Genomic DNA, 20043 nt, shown 5'->3' with positions numbered 1-20043 from the left:
AGTTGATCTGGTATTCTCACCAAGGTCCTGCTAAGTGGAAAAGGGAGGCTGAGAAGGAAGTAAACGTGATGTGATGTGGGGAGGACTCTATCTGCCATGTCTGGCCTTGAGGATGGAGGAAGGAAGCCATGGCCAAGGATCACAGGCAGCCTGGAGAAGCCAGAGAAGACACACATGGATTCTCCCCTTGAGCCTCTGGAAAGGAGCCCAGCCTTGCAGTCATACTCTGACTGTCGTCTATTGAGACCCACATTGGCCTTCTGACTTACAGAACTCTAGACTAGCTTGGGTTGTTTAAAAGCACCAAGTTTGGGGTCATGATTACCACAGCAGTAGAGAATTAATAGAACCTTGATTTCACTTCACCAGGTTGTTGCAGTTCCTAGACTTAATTAAAATAAAAGTTAAGGGGGTTATACAATGAAGGGAGTCTGCCTTGGAGGAATGCTGGATCCGTGTCCTTTTGGGCCTTCCTTCTCCAGCCCTGGATGGGTGTGGACACATCGTTCCGTATGTCCACAGTGGACAGGACAAGCAATCCCCACACCTACTCTGGCAGGTTGAATAGCACTCCCCTAAAAATTTATTTGTGTTCAGAACCTCAGAATTCAGCCTTCTTTGGAAAGGGGGTCTTTCAGATGTAATCAAGGATGAAGAGAGCCGACTGGACCAAGGCAGGCTCTAAGTTCCATGAGGGTTGTTGGAAGACCCAAGCAGGGACTCAGAGAAGACCACCTGAAGATGGAGGCCGACACTGGAAGGAAAAATCTGCCAAGAATCTGCCAACGTAGGACGCCAAGGATTCTGAGTGGCCGCCAGAAGCTGGGAGGGAGCCATAAGGGGGATTCTCCCCTCGAGGGTCCAGAAGGGGCCAACCCTGCTGACCCTTGGTTTTGGACTTCTGACCTCCAGAGAGGGAAGGGTCCTTTTGCTCGGTTTAAGTCACCCAGTTGGTAATAGTTTGTGGCAGCAGCTCCAGGTCACAAAAACACCCAGAGTGTCGTCCTTTGAACCATTACAACCAGAAGCAGGTGCTCAAGGACTCCAGGGAGCACCTGGCAAAAGGACCAGTGGGCAGGAGTTGGGTCCCAGGAGTCAGGCTTGCTTCCTTCTTGAGCTTCCCTGGACTTGTTCTGCCCGGTGAGACTCCTGAGCCGCCAGTGTTCTCCCCTCAACCTCCGGAGAGCTGGCCTGGCCTCCTGCCTCAGCCGCCGCTCAGGCCCAGAGAGCTACTCCTCCAGGGGTGTCCCACCTGCTATGATAAATACCATCATGGCCACGTCCCCTCAGAGCCCTGCCGTCACTCAGGCCTCAGGACATGGCCGTGTGGACTCTGGGCCCACGCAGTGGCTGGCAAGGAATTGCCCAGGGCCAGCCTCTCACTGGGGCCAGATGGTGTGTCTGGGAGGGACAGAGGGTGATGCCCGCCAGCTGTGGAGCTGCTCCTCGGCAGGGCTGACCAGCCTGCATGCCCGGCGCTTGGCCCACACTCACAGCACGGCCAGTGGAGGCCGCGGCGCCCTGAGGAAGGGAGTTCCTGGCTGGGAGGTAGAGTTCCAGTCTTCGGTCCTTGTTTCAGTTTCTTTCTTTTTAAATTATTTATTTATTTATTTATTTATTATTTTTTATAAACATATAATGTATTTTTATCCCCAGGGGTACAGGTCTGTGAATCGCCAGGTTTACACACTTCACAGCACTCACCATATCACATACCCTCCCCAATGTCCATAACCCCACCCTGCTATCCCTACACCCCTCCCACCGGCAACCCTCAGTTTGTTTTGTGAGATTAAGAGTCACTTATGGTTTTTCTCCCTCCCAATGCCATCTTGTTCCATTCATTCTTCTCCTACCCCCTTAACCCCCCACATTGCATCTCCACTTCCTCATATCAGGGACATCATATGATAGTTGTTTTTCTCCAATTGACTTATTTCGCTAAGCACGATACCCTCTAGTTCCATCCACGTCGTCGCAAACGGCAAGATTTCATTTCTTTTGATGGCTGCATAGTATTCCATTGTGTATATAGACCACATCTTCTCCATCCATTCATCTGCAGAGGGACATCTAGGTTCTTCCCGTAGTTTGGCTATTGTGGACATTGCTGCTATAAACATTTGGGGGCACGTGCCCCTTCGGATCACTATTGTTTCAGTTTCTTGTCAAGGCTCATGGCGGCAGGTGAGCAGTGCAGCCTCAAGTTTTGGGACCTGGGAGGAGACAGCGGCCGTCAGGAAAATGCACTTGTTCTCAGAACTCTGGATCCTGAGTCTGGGGCGTTGGGCATCCCCCCGACTCGGGACCCTCAGCGTTGGGGATCCTGCTCGGAGGGGCATGGGGTTTCCCCCTGACTCGGGACCCTCGGGGTCTGGAAGCCTGCTGGGAGGGGTGTGGGGTTCCCCCTGATTTGGGACCCCGGGGGGTTGTGAGCCATCACCGAATGCTCACGCCTTTCCCTCTGCTGCTCTGAGGCACAGCCTGCGGAGCTGTGTTTGGTTCATGTCACACCCCCGGGTGGCTGCTCACAGAGGGCTCTTAGACCGTGGGCCTGGGTTCCTGCCACGGGCACCTGCTCCTACTCCGTGCTGTCAGGGTTCATAGCACCTTCTTCACGGCCAGCAAGACCAGCAGTGGGCAAGGCCCCAGGCTCTGTTCTCGGTGCCCGGGAGGTTGGCCGGAGAGGTGGGGGGCCCGGTGGATCTCGAACCCAGGCCAGGCTCCCTGGGTCACTTGCCCAGCCCGTCTGGCACAGCCACTGGACCAATAGGCCGATTCTCATTGGTGCCCCACAAGGAAATGCTTGTGTGCTGCTGACTGCCGGCTCCCTGTTCCTTTTGTGTATTTCCATGTGCAGAAAGAGGGTTTATCACCTTACTGGGGCGTCTGAATTGCCCGCCCACATCTTGCTGCAGCAGCCGGTGCTGGAGCCTGACCCAGACCTGAACAGTGGGATCGTTTGTGCAAATTTTTGGGAGCTGTGAGAGGAAAACATTTCAAATTAGGGAGAACATTCTAGTAATTGGGAGCGCTTGAAATCCCTAGCTTACCAGCACAGCCCTTCCTAAGTGCCTTTTTAAAAGAGGAAAACATCTCTGAACATGGCCTGGAGTTGCCCAGAGGAGAGGGCTCTGTGAGGGCCTGTGGACGTGTCCCGGATGCTTTCCCGAGGGTTTGAGGAGCTCCCGGGCTGGCACCCTCTATGTAGCGTTGTCCATGCAGTTTGCAGTGAGGAAGCCCAGACCAGGCTCTGGACGCAGCGCAGTGCCCCTGCCAAAGACGCCACGCATCTCCCCAGCAGCACCCCATCAGCAGCACGGCTGGCCGGCGCCCCTAGCTCCGAGGCCCCGTGGAACCACGCACCTGGGAACGTGAAAGGCTCATCTTCACAGATGTGCGGCAGCTCCTGAAAACGTCCACGGGGACCACTGCCCTGGAAACGCAGATTCTGAAACCCTTATGTCCGTCTCGGAACACAGCAGGGTACCAACCAAGGAGCTGATTTGAAAACCTGAATTTTAAAGACCAGGAAGGAAGACCAGGGATGCTTGCTGTGTTTGTCGGCGAGGGCGGCTGAGCGACGTGCCACCCCCTGGCGCTCTTCCACAGAGACTGATCTTCTCCCGGGTCCGGAGGCTGGAAGCCCAAGGTGCAGGCGTCGGTGCGGCTGGTTTCTTCCGAGGCTTCTCTCCTTGCTTTGCGAATGGCCGTCTGCTCACCGTGTCCTCACGTGGCGTGTGCTCCGGGCATCCCTGGTGTCTCTCCTGTAAGGACTCCGGTCCCACTGACCACCTGTAACCTTAGTCACCCCATCCCCATCTCCAAAGACAGCCCTGCGAGGGCTCGGGCTTCCCCCTGAGCAACACAAGGGGCCGCATTCCCATCCATAACCCACGCTTCCTGCTGGCTGGACGTTTGCTCATGGTGTGTGCTTTGGTTTGGCCACAGGTCCCTAGAAGAGAGCCTTCCCTCATCCCTCTGAAACAGGAAGCAGAACAGATGACCCGTGCTGAGGGCAGCCTATGTGCCCGCCCGTCTTACATCCTCACAGCCTCTTGCAAGATAGCGGGAAGCTTCTGCTCACAGAGGGTGGCGGGGGGTCAGGGAGAAAGGCCATCTGCCTGGCACTGGCTGGTGTGTGCCAGGCCTGGAGACGATGGTCTCGGGCCCTCCTGGCCTGGCAGCAGGAGACAGATGTGTCAGGCTCTCTCCCAGCCCTGGTGGTGGCATTAAGTGACCGTGTCAGGAGATATGAGGTGTCTTGGTGCTTTTGTGGACACCCCATGTCTCTGTTTGCCTTTGTCCCCGATCTGTGGCAGACAGCTGGCAACCTTTATGCAGTGGCCGTGCAAGGCCGTGGACTTCTAGCCTCCTCTGCCATGTGTCCTCCAGCACCAGGAGCAAGAGCTTCCGGAGGGGCCACAAGTTGGTCCTACTATGAGCTGAGTAGGCTCCAGAAATATAATCCGTGTGTGTTTGGATTTGGGGAAGTCACAGATGCGAGTGGCTGTCACCAGCTGCTGGTGACCACAGTGCGGTTGGGGCTGGGGGCTTCGGAGAGACCGCCATGGGCTTCATCCCGCATGTGTAAGGGAGACATCCAGGAGGGCCGGGGTGCAGCTGGAGGGTCACGGGTGGTTCGGGGAAGCCGGCCGCCCTTGGACACAGCACCCCCCGCCAGTCATCTCACCCATGCAAGGGGACCCGAGCATATCCCCCACGGATGGTGGGAGGAGAACAGGATCCATCCGTCCAGGCAGCAGAGTCTGGCCTGGCACTCGTGTCCATCACACTCACGGGCAGCAGAAGCGATCGTTTCCCAAATCCCTGCTCCTCCAGCAGAGCCCCAGTTGCTGCGTCTTCACAAACGTGCAAGGTTTGTCTCTGCGGAGCGGTCGGACTTGGCACCCCATTCACGAAGTGCCTCTCGGGCTGCTGGGGGTGTTGGCCAGGGCCCCGGGCGGCCTCCGGGAGCTTGCTGCAGGGGAGGGCGCAGGTGCAGACACTGGGGTCACCATCCTCTGAGATCATTGTGCCGGGGCCTTCTGTAGGGGTACGGGGAGCCCCGAGGAAGGAGCTCTTCGGGCCCGTGGGTGCCGGCAGGATGGCCCCCCAGGACAAGAGCGGATTCTCCAGGAAGGACGGGGGCCCGTGGAGCATGAGGCAGAGAGAGGCTTTTGTGCTGAGGGAGTGGCTGGCCGCTAGGACGGGGCTGACCAGAGTGCACAGCGGGCACTGGGGCCCACAGTGGGGACCACCCGACTAAGGAGTCTCTTTCCATTGGGTGACCCGCTGCATTAGTTTCTTGGAGCTGCCGTAACAAATTACCAATTTGGATGAATTAAGCAACAGAAATGTATTCTTTTCAGAGGCTGAAAGTCGGAGATCAAAGTGTCGGCAGGGCACTGGCTCTGCAGGCTCGGGGTGGGGGCGGTTTATGGGGTTTGCTGGTGGGCCTTGGCTGTAGCTGCACGCCTCCGACCTCTGTGTCTACCATAGTCCCTGTGTGTTGTCCTCCCCTCTCCTGTCAGGACACCAGTCCCCAGATCCGGGACCCTCACTAAGCTGCATAACCTGGTTTTCACTTAGTACAGCTGCACAGATCTAAGTCCAAATAACGCCCCATCCACGGTGCAGGGAGACTGGTCAACCCATCCAGAAACTTGTCCCGGCTTGTTGGGACCCTGTGGCTCATTTCCCAGGTCATGCTGCAATCCCCGAGTAGCATGGGATATTACAAAGTCCCAAGTGTTCTCTGGAGGAAAGGGCTGGGGAAGGGCCTTCTCTCCAGGTGAACATCTCACCGGGCAGAGCTCCAGCTGCCCAGCCCTCAGAGTCCCGGATGCGCTGCTCCCAACAGCACCTCCTGCCTCCCCCCTCCCGTGGCTGGTGACCTTCCTCGGCGTTCCGCGGCGGGCAGGTAGAGCCGCCTACCCAGGACCGTGAGCAAACACATGCTTCTTCCCTGGACAGCACAGGTGCTGCCCGCAGCTGCACGAAGCCCGGAGACAACGGGGCCACTGGAGGCAAGGGAGGCACTGGACCTCCGGCCGCAGACAGGACTGAGCCCCCACTGGTGTCCCTTGCTGTTCCCACCCCCGTGCATCCACGGTGACTCCTGACCGCCCGAGTTAGCCCGGGCTGGTGCAGTGGGACTCGGCAGGACTCATTTGCTTGTCTCAGTTGGAACAAACTGGGAACCGCCCAAGCAAAAGACTGATTGCGAGACTTGGAGGCGTCCCCAGGAGCCACTTAGCCACTAGAAAAGCAAGAGTGGGCCTGATCTGGATATGAGATCCAGGGACGTGCGTGCCCACAGGTCCCCTGGCTATGTCCCCACCAGCCTCACTCGGCATTTTAGCCACTGCCTTCCTTCACTCTCCCTGCAAACTGGCTTTCTCCAAGTCCAGATCCTCAGGGCAATGACTCATTGGTCTGGTGTCCCCCAGTCATTGGAGACCAACCGGGGACCAGGAACCCCCTTCGGGAAAGGGAGGGGACAGGCAGACGCACCCGCAGTGGCCCACTGTATGCCTTGATTCCATGATGATCACTTGGCTCCGAGAACGGCATTTGGAAACCACTAGGCTAATGTTTGTCATTTGGAAATCATTTCCTGTGCAGGGCTGGACAAGTCTCTGTCCTGGAGCTAAAGTCAGAGGCCGGAGCCATCTGGCTGACTCAGCGCTGTCTGCGGGAGATGCCGTGGCCCTGGGTCTACCAGCTCCTCCTGGGGCCTCAGGGCAGTGGTGATTGGCGAGGGCGGGAGTGGAAGCTTCTCTGTAGATCCTGGAAGCCTGTGTGCTTGGAGAGCCCTCCCGCCTGTCCGGCCAGCTCGCCCTGAGCCAGCTGACAATTCTCCCTGCTCCCGGGATCAGGGTTCCAAACCCGTGGGCGACAACGCTGGCTCTCACGGAAGTCAACCTGGCGTCCCTCCACGCTTTTCAAATGCACGAGGACCCCGCCGACGCCTCCGAGAAGAGGACAGGCAGTGGGCGGAGGTGCCAGGCTCTCGGGAGGAACGGGCGGCGCAGGCTGGGTGGGGACGGACGCAGAGGGACCTCGAGAGTGCCCCTCCGTAGGGCAGGAGACGCAGACGGCTGCCGTCCTAATCAGATCATCAGTGAACTGAGGAGCGTTTGTGGCTTGAACCAGAGGGTTGGGAGGTGTCGATGGCTTCGGGCACGGAATGCCCCACGTTGGAGGGCGGCGCACTCCAGCCTGAGGGCCAGATCCGTCCTGCCGCCTGTTCTGGTACATGCTTGTTTATCCGAACATAACCACAGACATTCGTTTAAGCTTTATCTGCGTCTGCGCTCCCACAACGGCAGACTCGGGGAGGCCGGCGGAACCGAAGATAGTCATCCTCTGGCCCTTCCCACGAAAGGTTTGCTGACCCCGGCTCTGGGGCTGTGTTGCCCAATAGGGTGGCCGCTGGCTGCACGTGGCTCTTGTCGTTCAGCTGCGTGAGACGGGTCTAGTCCGCACTCGGGTGGGCCGTAAGGGTAAGTGACGCAATCTCGGAGACAGTAGGAAGAAAAGGATGTGAAGTAGCTCACTGAGAATTTTCACACACTGATGGCTTAAGATGATAATGTAATTTTTAAAAAAGATTTTATTTATTTATTTGAGAGAGAGGGGGGCACAGAGAGGGCACAAGCAAGGGGAGAAGCAGAAGGAGATGGAGAAGCAGACTCCCTGCTGAGCAGGGAGCCTGACACGGGGCTGCTTCCCGGGACCTGGAGTTCAGGACCGGAGCTGAAGGCAGACGCCCAACCACCTGAGCCACCCAGGTGCCCCAAGATGATATTTTTAAATAAATAATACAAGGGCACCTGGGTGACTCAGTGAGTTAAGCCTCTGCCTTCGGCTCAGGTCATGATCTCAGGGTCCTGGAATCGAGCCCCACATCGGGCTCTCTGCTCGGCGGGGAGCCTGCTTCCCCCTCTCTCTGCCTGCCTCTCTGCCTACTTGTGATTTCTCTCTCTGTTACATAAATAAAAAATAAAAATCTAAAAATAAATAAATAAATAAAACATACTATTAAGATTAATTTCACCTTCTGCTTCTTACACTTCTCACGTGGCGACTGGAAAAGTCTCAGCGGCCTCTGAGACTCCTGTTGGGATTCTGTCCCGTGGCACCGAGTTAGACACAGGTCGGCATCGCGCCTCCCGTCCGGCTCTCCGGGGCTTCCTGCACGTGGCTGGGAGATGGCTCCCAGCGCCAAGCTTGCAAGTTGTAGGTCACAGTCTGTTCAGTGGGCCAGGAAATCCATGGAGTAGGTCACGGCCCGAGTTTTGAAAGAATGAAGGAGAACAGGATAGAAAGCGTCTGCCGTGCCTCGCACACTACAGACGAGCGTTGGTGCGCAGGTGTTTCAGTTGTGCGTTCTTTGGTGCATCGGTGGGTGCCTGGATCTGCGTTTATACTGTGATTTTCGTGAATAAGACGAAAACGCAGTCATACCACAACGAATAGCGTTAAAGCGCAGACTCTCGAAACACCAGCGTCTGACGTATCGGCCTTCTGGAGCTTTGAGGTTCTCTTCTGTCCTGGGAGACGTGGCCGTTTCTCCTGCCTTTGGCTGCGTGGCTGGCTGTGTCCTAGTCCATCCTTTTGCTTGTGTCTCGGTCACAACCCGACCTCTTCTACGTGCGGGAGACGCCCCTTCTTAAGGCTCAGAAAGCACTTGCTTTGGAAAAAACAAGCACGGGCCTCCGGGTCGTTCTCCTGATGACGAATGTGTGCTGTCCGGTAGTGCACCTGGCTTTGGTGACCGAATGTGAATTTGTGCCCAGCTTTGCTATTTTTCTGAAAACCCCAAATCCTTTCCTTTCAGCGAGGGATCCTAGAACTCCCTGCGAAGACCTTCTAACGAAAATGACATTCAGCCCATGTGGTCCCAGTAAGACGGACCGTGCTGGTGAGGTGTGGAGGGCCCAGGGAGTTTTGATGGCAAGACGACATTTTTAGAGTTGCTGGAAGTAACTTGGTGGGAGAGGCGGCGAGTCGTGTGTAAATACGAGCAGTGCTCCGACGCAAACTGCATTTCTCGCCGTGGGTTGTGAAAAGCGTTGAGAAGCACCAAACACACGGAGTGCCCGTGAGCAAGGCCGGCCGTCCGCAGGCCCCCGGGGCTCCGACCTCCATGGGCTGAGGGCCGAGTCCCACACACATTCCCCTGAGGTCAGTGGGACCCACGCCGCCTGGGGCCCAGAGCTGACGTAGCTGCTGGGGTGCTGAGCCCGGGCCAGGCAGACACCTCCTGGGGGGCCGCGTGGATGTCAAGGCTGCACCTTCTGTCCTGCCCTGTTCCCACTTCGCCCTAACCTTGGCTGGGAGGAAAGGGGGCCGCATGCTCCTTCTTCACCTCGTAGGCCGTGTCGTACGTTCATTTGTTCTTTTCATCATTCAGGAGGTTGTCACGGATCAGCTCCCACATGGGAGGCACACACGGGCTCGCCCCAGAGAAGAGGGCAGCACTGGGCATGGGGAGAAGGAGAAGCCCAAAGGGAAGCTGCCAATTCTGGAATGTTCTGCCAGGCCTGGGGATTAAAGAGCATCAATGGGCTGAAGGCACCCCAGTGAGTAGAGATCACTGCCAGAGAGATGCCGGGGGAGGACGCGTGCTGGGCAGAGGGAGGAGGGAACGTACAACGGATTCATTGACCAACCCGCCAACCAACCAACCAACCAACCAACCAGCAGCTTATCAGCACCAGGTGCCATCGGAAGCCCTGTGGGCCCCTCGCCACCCCTCCCTGCCCAGTGGCTCCTCATCCTGAGTCGCAGAGGTTTGTGGGAAGGGTTCTGAGTATCTGTGCAGTGACAGGGAAGGCTCTGAGACGACCAGACCCCTGTCCTCTTAGTCTGTCCCCACACAATCCTGGGGCTCATCTCTCCAGTGCCCCGGGGTGGGTGGCGGCTCTGCTGTCTGCAGGTTCTTCCCGCACGTAGCCAGGTGGCCCTGCAGGGTGCTGACGGCTTGGGGAGCTCACAGGTCTGCGCCCGTGGTCTACTGTGCCCTGCTCTGTGCTGCGGGAGCCACTGGGACTCCAGGCATGCCCGTTCTGGGTTGACTTTGGTAGCAAAGCCTGAAAGCTCTTTGAACCGAACACAGTTTCTCCTGGGGACACACGGGAGAACTGGCAAAGCTTTATTTCCTGTTTGTCCTGGCCGCGGTGGTAAACTCTCACCCGCCCCCGGCGTCTTTCTCGCCGGCCCGCGGCCCGGGTGCTGCGGCTTCCAGAAGAGGCTGAAGAGCTACGGCACGTCCTCGGTAGCACGGGTTGAGCCCATGGCTTTATAATGAGGTTGGAAAGTTTGGGGCTACGCATTTAATGAATTTTGTATTAAGATATAACACAGCTGCTTTCATTAGCATTTCACAGCGCTATTTAGAACAGATGTTTAATACTTAATGAATTGAATATTTAGATACGGAGACACATTTGACACCTACCATTAAAGAGAGCTTCAAATGCAGTGAAGTCCTCCTCAAGCAGTGGTTTTGGGGTCTAAGCAGTGAACTCTCCAGAGGGCCCAGCGAGAACGAAGATCTCAAAGGAGACTCCCCCCCCAGCCCCAGCACCCTGGCTTCCCGGGCTGTCCCCAGGGGCTCCTGAAGGGCTCTGCAAGTCGCCTCTGCCCCAACTGACTGCCAAGGCTGCTCCTGGCTGACCCCCCGCCTCCTTCAGGTGGGGCATTGGGTCCGTCTTCCTCTCCAGCAGAGATTTTTCTGGAAAGGCACCCATCCCTTGCAGACTGATCCCAGAAGTTAAAAGAAGGTTACAGATCTCTAGCAGCCTTCTGTGTATCCCGACGTCTACTGTGCCCCCATGGAACACTGGTGTGCTTGTTAGAGTCTGTTTCATAAGGAGACGCGCCCTAGGAACAGTTTATTCAAATATTAATACCTCTTGGGGGAAACATCATCAGGCTGACTAGAAAACATTATCATGGTGGAGTTCTGGGGAAAATCTCACATAGCAGGTCCACAAAACCAATAAAAGTCCCCACCATGTGGCCCACGTGATGAAGAACACGGAGTTTCACCCCTGTTGTTGCCGAGTGGCCTTGACGGGGATGGCATACACCTGCTCCCCCCGCCCCGACCCCCAGATCCCCTGCCCCCGGGACCGCCGGCTCTCTGACTGGAGGTCGTGGAGACCAAAGCCAGCCTGGACCCAGCTGTGTGGCAGATGGACCCCGCCCGGAGATGGTCTCTGGCCTCGGTGGGGCCCGTGTGTGGTGGGACAAGCCTCGTCAGCTGAGCAGCCACCTGGGCGGCAGGGGGAGAGTCGGGAGCCCAGGGAGGGCAGGAGTCCGCCAGCAGCCTTCTGCCAGGAAGGTGTCTGGCCTGTGCTTCTCAGAACGGGAGGCTGGAGCCCGGGCCCCCTGAGGGAAGCGGCGGCCTCGGAGCTGCGCAGCCTGGGAGCGGCGTGGGCGCCGTGGGAACATCACGGAGGCGCGTGTGGCTACTGCAGGGCAAGTCACTGCCGGGCTCTCCCCGGGCCTCGGGTTCCTCCTGCACAATTGATGCCAGAAAGAGCAGCATCGTCACGAACACGGGAAACATGATGGTGCGTTGCGGATGACACCCGGGCCATCGTGACATCGGGGTCCCGCCGTGGGGCCCCCTCCCTCACGGAGCCCCCCGCCCCCCGCTGCCCACACCTTCACACTCACCTGCCTGGAAAGAGGCAGGCCGGCTGCAGCCTCAGCACATGGGCTCATTTGGAGGATGGAAATGGGCTCCCGAACCCCATCTGTCGCGATGTCAGCGCCCGTCACAGCCGCACGGCACAGTCCAAAGGGAAGATTTAGACCCAATGGGGACAAACCGGATAAGATTGACGCAGCCGTTAGACGAGTTCAGAACTGCACACATACTCTTCGCGGAGCGTTAGGGTGACTTCGCAGGTGAGTCTCCGTGAGGAGCTCCTACTGGGATGAATTCATTGTTCTGTTTCATGAGACTGTCTGGTTCCTAAATTCTCTCCTCTTCTGCCTGTTCCAAAGCTCCCCAGGGAAGCCGCACAGAAATCTCGAAGACACCAGCTGTGGTTGTTGCAACCTGAAACCCCGTCGGCCACGTCGCCCCCGACCCGGTCCTGGGAGTGATGTTGCCGGGGACCAGGTGACGCTCTCCTTGGTGGCATCTGTCCTTGCGCGAGCCTCAGCGCATCATGGTCCGAGGCCGCTTTCACCTCCTGCTCTCGTGGTCCCTGGGGCCCTCTGGTCGTCATCACTCAGGAACCCAGCCCCGGAGCTAAGTTTCAGCGGCTGCATGTGGTGACTGGCAGGGACCGCGGAGCCAGACAGTCTCCAGAAGGCCTGTGGGGGGTCCTGGTTCCTCTGGTGCCTGCTCCGCGGCCTCAGCAGGTGCTCAGCGTCCGCAGGTCGGACCCTCATGGCCGGGTGGGCCACGCCCCTGCACAGCTTCCTGCGGCTGCGGTAACAACCCACCGCACACTTACTTTGCTGAAATCGAGTTTGGATCAACAGAGGTTTCTTCCCGCACAGTTCTGGAGGCTGGGGGTGTGACATCAAGCAGTGTTTTGTCCTTGTTCTTGTGACACCAAGGTGCCCCAGAGTGGGCCCTTCCTGCCTCCTGGAGCTTCAGGAGGTGGTTGGCAATCCCCACAGTTCCTTGGCTTGTGGCCCCGTCACAAGCTGCCTCCTTGGGGCATCTGTCGTTGTCCCCGCTGTGTCCCTCTAGAGGACAATGGCCTGTAGGGCCCACCTGGATACTCCAGGACAAACTTGCTTCAAGAACCTGAACTTATGGTAAGTCAGGACCTTTTGCCATAAAGGCAATGGTCGCTTGTTTGCCACGTGAGGCCCCATTTGAGGATCCGGAGGTTAGGATGAGGACACATTGTTGGGGGCAGACTTCCGCCTGTCCCCACCTCTCAGAGTGCAGTGGGCATTAGACACAGTGTCACCGGGCTCCTGGTCAGATCCACGGTTCTCACTGTTGAGTGGGCACGAGGCCGAGCCTCCCAGCCTGGGTGTGACCTCACAGGGACGCTGCTGCTTACCACACTCCTGGCTCGGAGCCCGGACATGCCCTGGCGGTGGGGTCCCTGCTCCTGTCCTTGGGGCTGGCTTGGCTGCACCGGTCATGCCAGAAAGCTGTCACCACTGCCCCTCAACTTCTCAACGCCTGCTGCCTGGGGTGCTCAATGCAGCCACTGTGCCTTCGGCCCTCATGGGGCAGTGACTGCGGACATCCGAGGTGGTACCCCAGTGAAGCCATGTGGGACCTGGTGTGACCACTTTCCCAGGCCCAGGTGCACCAGCCACCCAGAGTGGCCACTCTCCTGGGTCCACGGGCACCGGCCCCCAGACAAGCCAGCCCCTAAGGCTGCCCCTGGCCAGGAGGAGGTCTGGTTTGGGCCACGCTCTGTCCCCAAAGCCACTGTTCCCTTCAGCTCTGGGTCTCGGAGCTGCGTCCCGCACGATGGGCAAGCCCTTGGCATCTCAGCAGCCGCACGTTTATCTGCCTCCCCTCGTAAGATGCCTGCAGTGACCGTGGTGGCCGCTTTGCCCATCAGGCCTGTGAGCTCCTGACATCTGGCCAGTCAGTAAGTGGCCCCCCAGGACCCGTGTCTCACAACAAACCCCGCCTGGAAGCAGTGCAGCAGCCCCTGTACATGAAGTGCCCGGGTTTGAGGAGAGGGATCTCTTTTTCAAAAGAGTTTACGTATGTATTTAGGAGGGGGTGGGGGAGGTGCAGAGAGACTCTCAAGCAGCCGCCCGCTGAGTGGGGAGCCTGCCGCAGGGCTGGATCCCACGACCTGAGATCATGACCTGCACCGAAATCAAGGGTCGGACGTTCAGCCTACGGAGCCACCCAGAAATCTGCCCATGTGCCATTTTCTAGCAGCTAAAAGAGCCCAGCCTGAAACGCCTACCATGTGCCTGGAATTGTGGCCCCTGGATGCCGCCTGCTCTCCGTGGCCGGCGAAGTTCAGACACGTGACATGGCCAGTGACACGGCGGTGGCGCGGTCCCCATCGTCCCGGGAGCCCGCCACAGGTCAGCTCGCCGTGAGGACCAGACGCCGAGTCTTAGCAAGGAGCCGCCCCAGCTCGGGGGAGAGCGTGAAGGTGGGAGCGCGGCCCGGCGCTTCCAGGCCTGCCCCTGCCCGCCAGCTCCCCGTGGCCACCGTGACGGGCTTCACAGAGCCAGGGACCTCCTGAACCCGTCCTGCTTCTGCTCTGAGGCGGATCTTAGGGCTGACGATGCCAGCCAGCTGTTCTCTCCCAAACCCCAGGGAGCAAGAACAAAGCAGAACGTGGGACCCAGATCCCAGGGCTGCTGCACACACACGTCTGTGGGATTCTGCCCAGCCTCCGGCAGCGGGGCTCACTGCATGGGAGCATTCCGATCCCAAAGCCAGCCGTGGCCCTGCCCCTTGACACGGTCCTGCTCTAGCTCCATGGGGACCCACTGGGCTGGCACCTGGCACGGCTTTCTTGGGGCCTCACTTCTAAGTCCACTTGAGACCGTGGCCAGCTTGGGAACTAAAAGTCCACTTTGCCAAAAGTGAACACCTCAGAATCCATGGGAAGTGGTGTTACCGTGTTCATCTTGCCTAAGACACTAGGCTAGACCCACACGTCATGACGATGAGGACGAGCCCACCAGCTGCAGGCCCGCCCCTGGGTTCTCCGTGGCAGGAGCAGGCCACGTGCTCTCTGTCCAATCCATCTTTTAATTATCCTCTCCGAGGACAAGGTTTATAGCCAGACCTCTCAGTAGTGACAGCGTCGGTATGGGGCCCTTCGGAGGTGATGAGCTCGCCATGTTGACTTAGGGGAACGTATGTGTGTTTTTCCGGGTGCGCGCTAGCGCGTTTAAGTCCTGCCCTTTCCAGCCAGGCCTGAAGACACGGAGGTTACTCACGGCAGCAAAGCTTTTTTAAACAGCAGGAACAGAGTGTCTGGATTTGCAGAACACTGAGCTAGTAAAGAACGGCCCGTGCTCTCCTTTCCTTTTTTCCTCCTCCTTCTCCTCTTTATTGGATTCCTAAATAATTGCTTCTTGCAAAAATTCATGCAATTCAGAAATAACAGTGAGTTAAGGTTTGAAGCAAAAACTTCCCCGTCCCCCCCCCCCAACCTCTGTCCCACTCCCTGGAGCAAATGCTATTAGCAGGTCTTGTCCACGGCAGCACAAACACACACATTTCTCTTTCTAGCTAGTTTTTCTGAGATGCGATTCACCCACTGACAGCGTCCAATTCCATGGTTTTTCGCCCGTTCATAGAGATGTGCCACCCTCCCCTCCGCCAAACACAGAACACTTACCAACTCAGAGACAACCCTGTGCCCCTTGGCCACCGCCCCCATCCGGCCCCCCACAGCTGCCATCCCTGAGCAAACGATTGTTTGATGACTCTGTCTACAGAGCTCCCTGCTCCGGACACGTCGTGTAACAGGAATCATACACCGTGTGGCCTTCCGGGCCGGGCCCCTTCAGGGATCACACCGTTCCGAGGTTTGTGCGTGTTAGAGTATCAGGGCTCCTCTTCCTTCACGGCCGAGTGATAGCCCATGGTACGGAAGGACCAGTTCGTCGATGCCGCACGTGTGTGCAAACGCCCACGCTTCTCCATCTGAACGCTGGCTTTCGATGGGATCCTGCACTCCTGCAGCGTGCGGGTCCTGGGCAGCGCTGGTACCTGCGGTGGATCGTCTTCTTTCTCCTGGCCCCGGAGCGCCCCATAGACACGCACCTTCCTTTCTGTGATGCTCCGAATCCAGCTGGTGGCCTGTGTGCCCCCTCTGACCCCCACCGTGTATCATTCTGTCCACCCGGTGGTCAGAAAGCACATTGGGTCTGCAGCCTGGCTACGTGAAGGAACGTCACGATGTGGCTGCTCCGTGTGCCCTGGCCATGTGGCCGTGGACACTGCGCAGCAGCTCTGAAGGGCTCATGGCCCATTACCTTGGTGGCCACGGTCCTGATCTGGTCACCCTTCCACCTGCTGCCCAGTGTGGGACACCTGGCCCCATCCGTGCAGGGCTGCAATCTTTTTTTTTTTTTTTTTTTTTTTGGTGACAGAGATCACAAGTAGGCAGAGAGAGAGAAAGAGGAGGAAGCAGGCTCCCCGCAGAGCAGAGAGCCCGATGCGGGGCTCCAGCCCAGGACCCTGGGATCATGACCTGGGTGGAAGGCAGAGGCTTTAACCCACTAAGGCACCCAGGCGCCCCGCAGGGCTGCAATCTTGACTGAGGTACTCATCACCTGGTCCACATGTAGATGTCCCCATCGGTTGTCAGGCTGAGCCAGGTAATAACTCCAACACCCAAATCATAGTGGCTTAAAATAACCCGATTTTCTCTTGCTCACACGGAGTCCAGGCGAACCCAGATCCTCCAGAGGGCCCCAGGCCCGCCCGCCTCCTGCAACAGGCGCCGCCGGGCTCAGAGAGAGAAGCAAATGGCCTGTGACGCTGGAGCTTGTTCATCAGGGAGAGAAATGGGCCGTTTCCCCTCACCCTGCCACAACAAGGGTCAAAGGGATGTGCTCCCCTCTGAGCCTGGAAGATTTACCAGATGGCACCCGGGGCTCCCTTGGGAGTCATTTGGGCTGTGGTGACACCCCAGGACACGCCTCCTTGATGCCTTCTGGTTAGACACAGCTAGACGGTCTTATTTTGCCTTTCTCAGCAGCGCTAAGAGGAAATGCATCACTTTCTAAATATGGTATAAAGTTCCTATGTGACCCATTTTTAAGAGAAAGTAAGAAAAGAGGGGTGCCTGGGTGGCTCTGTCAGTGAAGTGTCTGACTTCGGCTCAAGTCAGGATCCCAGGATCCTGGGATAGAGCCCCGCGTCGAGGTGGGGGTCCCAGCTCAATGGGGCGTCTGCTCCTCCCTCTCCGCCTCCCCCGGCCATGCTCCCCCCACTCAGTAAATAAAATCTTAAAAAAAAAGAAAGGAAGGAAGAAAAGAGATGTGGCAGCCTTAAGCTACGCCGGGAACGGGCGGAAGCGCCATGGTCTGCTGGGCTTCTCCCCTCTCACCTGCACCGCCGACCTGGGAAACCCTCCTTCCTCCAAGGACCTGAGCCCCACATCATGGGTGGTCCCCAGGAGCCATCATCTGGGCCACAGTTGACTAGAAGAGGGAGGAGAGCAGTCAAGATGACTCAAACCACCCCTGGATCCCTCTTCCGGATCCCCGGAAGCCGGGGCGTCCCAGTGGGGACCCTGTCACCTGGCAGAGTCTGCCTTGCATGGCCCCGAGCCTCAGGGCTGATCAGGGCCCGGTCGCCTGGCCTGGGCAGCCATGACAATGTGTCACCAATGAGTAGGCTCCTTATGGACAAAGCAGCCCCTCAGCCATCCTTGTCCATCATCCTGTGACCCAGAAACAGGGACATTGGTGGCAGCTGCTCTCGATCAGGGAGGTGGCCTGGTGGCTGCTGGTCTGGACCAGGGTGGTGCTTGGGTGTCCTTGTTCAGCCCAAGACTGTCGGCCTGTCTCAGCCTCAAGGCCATTGCGGAAGAGCATTTGTTTCCTAGGCCTGTGGGACCAGGTGTCTCAAACTGATGGCTTCCAGGAACAGAGACGTGCCCTGTTCAGCTCCGGTCGGCAGGGCCACCGGCCCTCTGAAGGCTCTGTGTGGACATCCCATGTGGCTTCTGTCCCAGCTCCTTCTGGTGCTGATGTGACCTGCTTTTTCTGAGGCTTACAGTTGCATCTCTCCCATTTCTGCTTCTAGTTTCTCTCTCTCTCTCTTTTTTTTTTTTTAGATTTTTTATTTATCCATTGCACAGACAGTAGTAGTGGACACAAGCAGGCAGAGAGGCAGGCAGAGAGAGAGGAAGAGAAGCAGGCTCCCCGCTGAGCAGAGAGCCCAATGTGGGGCTCGATCCCAGGACCTTGGGATCATGACCTGAGCCGAAGGCAGAGGCTTTAACCCACTGAGCCACCCAGGCGCCCCTGGTTTCTCTTCTGATAATGACACTAGTCATTGATTTGAAATACAACTTTGCCCACTCACCCAACCATGTCCTTAGTCTGAATTCCAGAAGTGAAAACTGTTGGGCTTCTGATCACGTTACCCAGTTGGCCCATGGGAAGCTGTGTCTCCAACGGCAGAGCCTAGCGGGGCCGAGTCCCCACGCGCAGCCCCCCACATCGTTACTAGCTCCTCGTCTCCCCTCCCCCTCCTTCCTCTCTTCCCCCTTCTCTATTGTCCCCTCCTGGTCCTTCCTATTCCTCTCCTTCTCCTCCTCCTCCTCTTCTTCAATTTCACAAGCCTAAGAGGTAAAAATATTAATTCACTATTTTATTTGGCAATTTTTTATTTCTTCTTTGGTGAGATACTTTGTATCCTTTATCCCTTTTTTCCCTGTTGAGGTATTTAAGAAGTTTTTTTTTATTAATTTGAGAATGTCTCTCTGTATAAAGAATGTCAGTTCCTTTGTCCTTCATGTCTGTTGTCGGTATTTTTCCCTAGTTGAGACAAACTTTTTTCAGGTGTGAAATTCCAGGAGAAGCTTGTGGCATGAATCCTTGTATTGGGGACATTAGGTGACATAATAGACATAATGTCTTTTATTGTGGTTTTCAAACAGTATAGATATACTCTTCAGATGGCCATTTTTTAATGTTGACCCTCTATAAAGTCCAGTGAAATAAGACTAAGTCATAAATAAGTGAGGACATTTTTACAGGAAACAAGGACATTGAAGTCTGTGTACATGGCTTTTTTCCCCACATTTTTTAAAATTATAAAAGTAATAGACAAAAAGCAAAAATATTAAGGCAGTGTAGACTGGTATTAAATAAAAAAGAAAAGTTTTCCACACCATTACCACTCTCGGGAGAGAACCATTTTAACAGTTTATGTTTTCAGATCTTGTTGTTACCACCGTAATTCTAAATAAAATGCTTCTACTTCTGTTTCTGCTTTTGTCAGTTTTAAGCAATCTCTATTTGACTTTCCAGTATGATAGAGAAGTTTAAGTCATTTCCACTTTCTATAGTCTCCCTTTAATTTTATTACATTATTTTTCATTCTCCCATTTGTCATTAATGGCTTAAAATCGTGCACAGATCTCGATTTCTGTGAGTGGCCTTGAACGTGATCTCACCACCGCCTTCCACGTCAGGTGCTGAGGTGAGGGCTCCTCTGCTCTGCGTCGTTTCCCTCACACCCACCTGTGTCAACGACGCCTTTACATTTAGATTGTTTCGATGTTGTTTCTCCACAGAACACAGCGAGAGCTGCTGTAGGCTGCGACAACAGTGATGGGGTCCCCGGACTTACAGAGCTCGCTTCCTATCCGAGAGACAGGCAGTGAACAAAGGCAATGAATAAAATCTACAATGTATCAGATGGTAAAAGCCATGGAGGAAAAAGGAGGGAGGATGAGGAGTTGCAATTCAATAAATGGCCAGAAGAATTTATAGCATTTATTCTCTGTTCCAAATCTGTAACTCCGTCTGCTCTGTAAATGCCAATATGTTTAGTCTATAAGTCTAAAGCTAGTAAACATATAGTATGACTTCATAAATATTATTTCTTTCTGTACTCAGGAAGGAAATGAAACTTTATACTGCTAGGTATAGCTGCCAGCAGGGGTGATGGTCCAGGAGCCACTGTTAGATGCAGATGCACTTTGTACCTTCTATCTGTTGCTCAAATCATGTCGTGATGTTTTATCTGGGTCCATGACAATCTTCTATAACTCTTTGTTTGTCCTGGGATTGCTAATTGCCTTCATGTTTTCATACTGATGGTATAAGTATGCTTTCCTCACCACATTAGGAAGATCATTCAGCTTCTTCATTACACTCTTCTGAATGTCTAATTTGTACCAGCTGCCTTCTAAACTCTCAGACTAGAATTTCTTTTCGTACTGCACTCTTGGGTTAATGCAACTGATTTTTGGATCCCAGCTTTTTCTTTTTCTTAAAGTTCTTTTGTTATTGTTGTTGGCTAAATTAGAGTACACCCGCAAGCAATTTTTCTCAGAGAAAGCACAACGGCAATGCAAGAGGTAAATGTCCCCC

At 56.0% G+C, this 20043-nt stretch overlaps 1 protein-coding gene across 1 annotated transcript in view; it reads left to right on the top strand.

The window, feature by feature from the left end:
- C2H10orf143 (chromosome 2 C10orf143 homolog) overlaps nucleotides 1-19404 on the top strand; it is an 85356-nt gene extending 65952 nt beyond the window's left edge. The window contains exon 4 of the mRNA XM_044240755.1: nucleotides 19242-19404. Within this exon, the coding sequence (XP_044096690.1) occupies nucleotides 19242-19331 (90 nt within the window). The 3' untranslated portion in view covers nucleotides 19332-19404. The remainder of the gene's footprint in view (nucleotides 1-19241) is intronic.
- Nucleotides 19405-20043: the final 639 nt, after the last annotated feature.

Source organism: Neovison vison, chromosome 2 (genome assembly GCF_020171115.1).
Source record: "Neovison vison isolate M4711 chromosome 2, ASM_NN_V1, whole genome shotgun sequence".
In the NCBI taxonomy this organism is placed as follows: domain Eukaryota; kingdom Metazoa; phylum Chordata; class Mammalia; order Carnivora; family Mustelidae; genus Neogale; species Neogale vison.
This window is presented reverse-complemented; position numbering and strand designations above follow the sequence as displayed.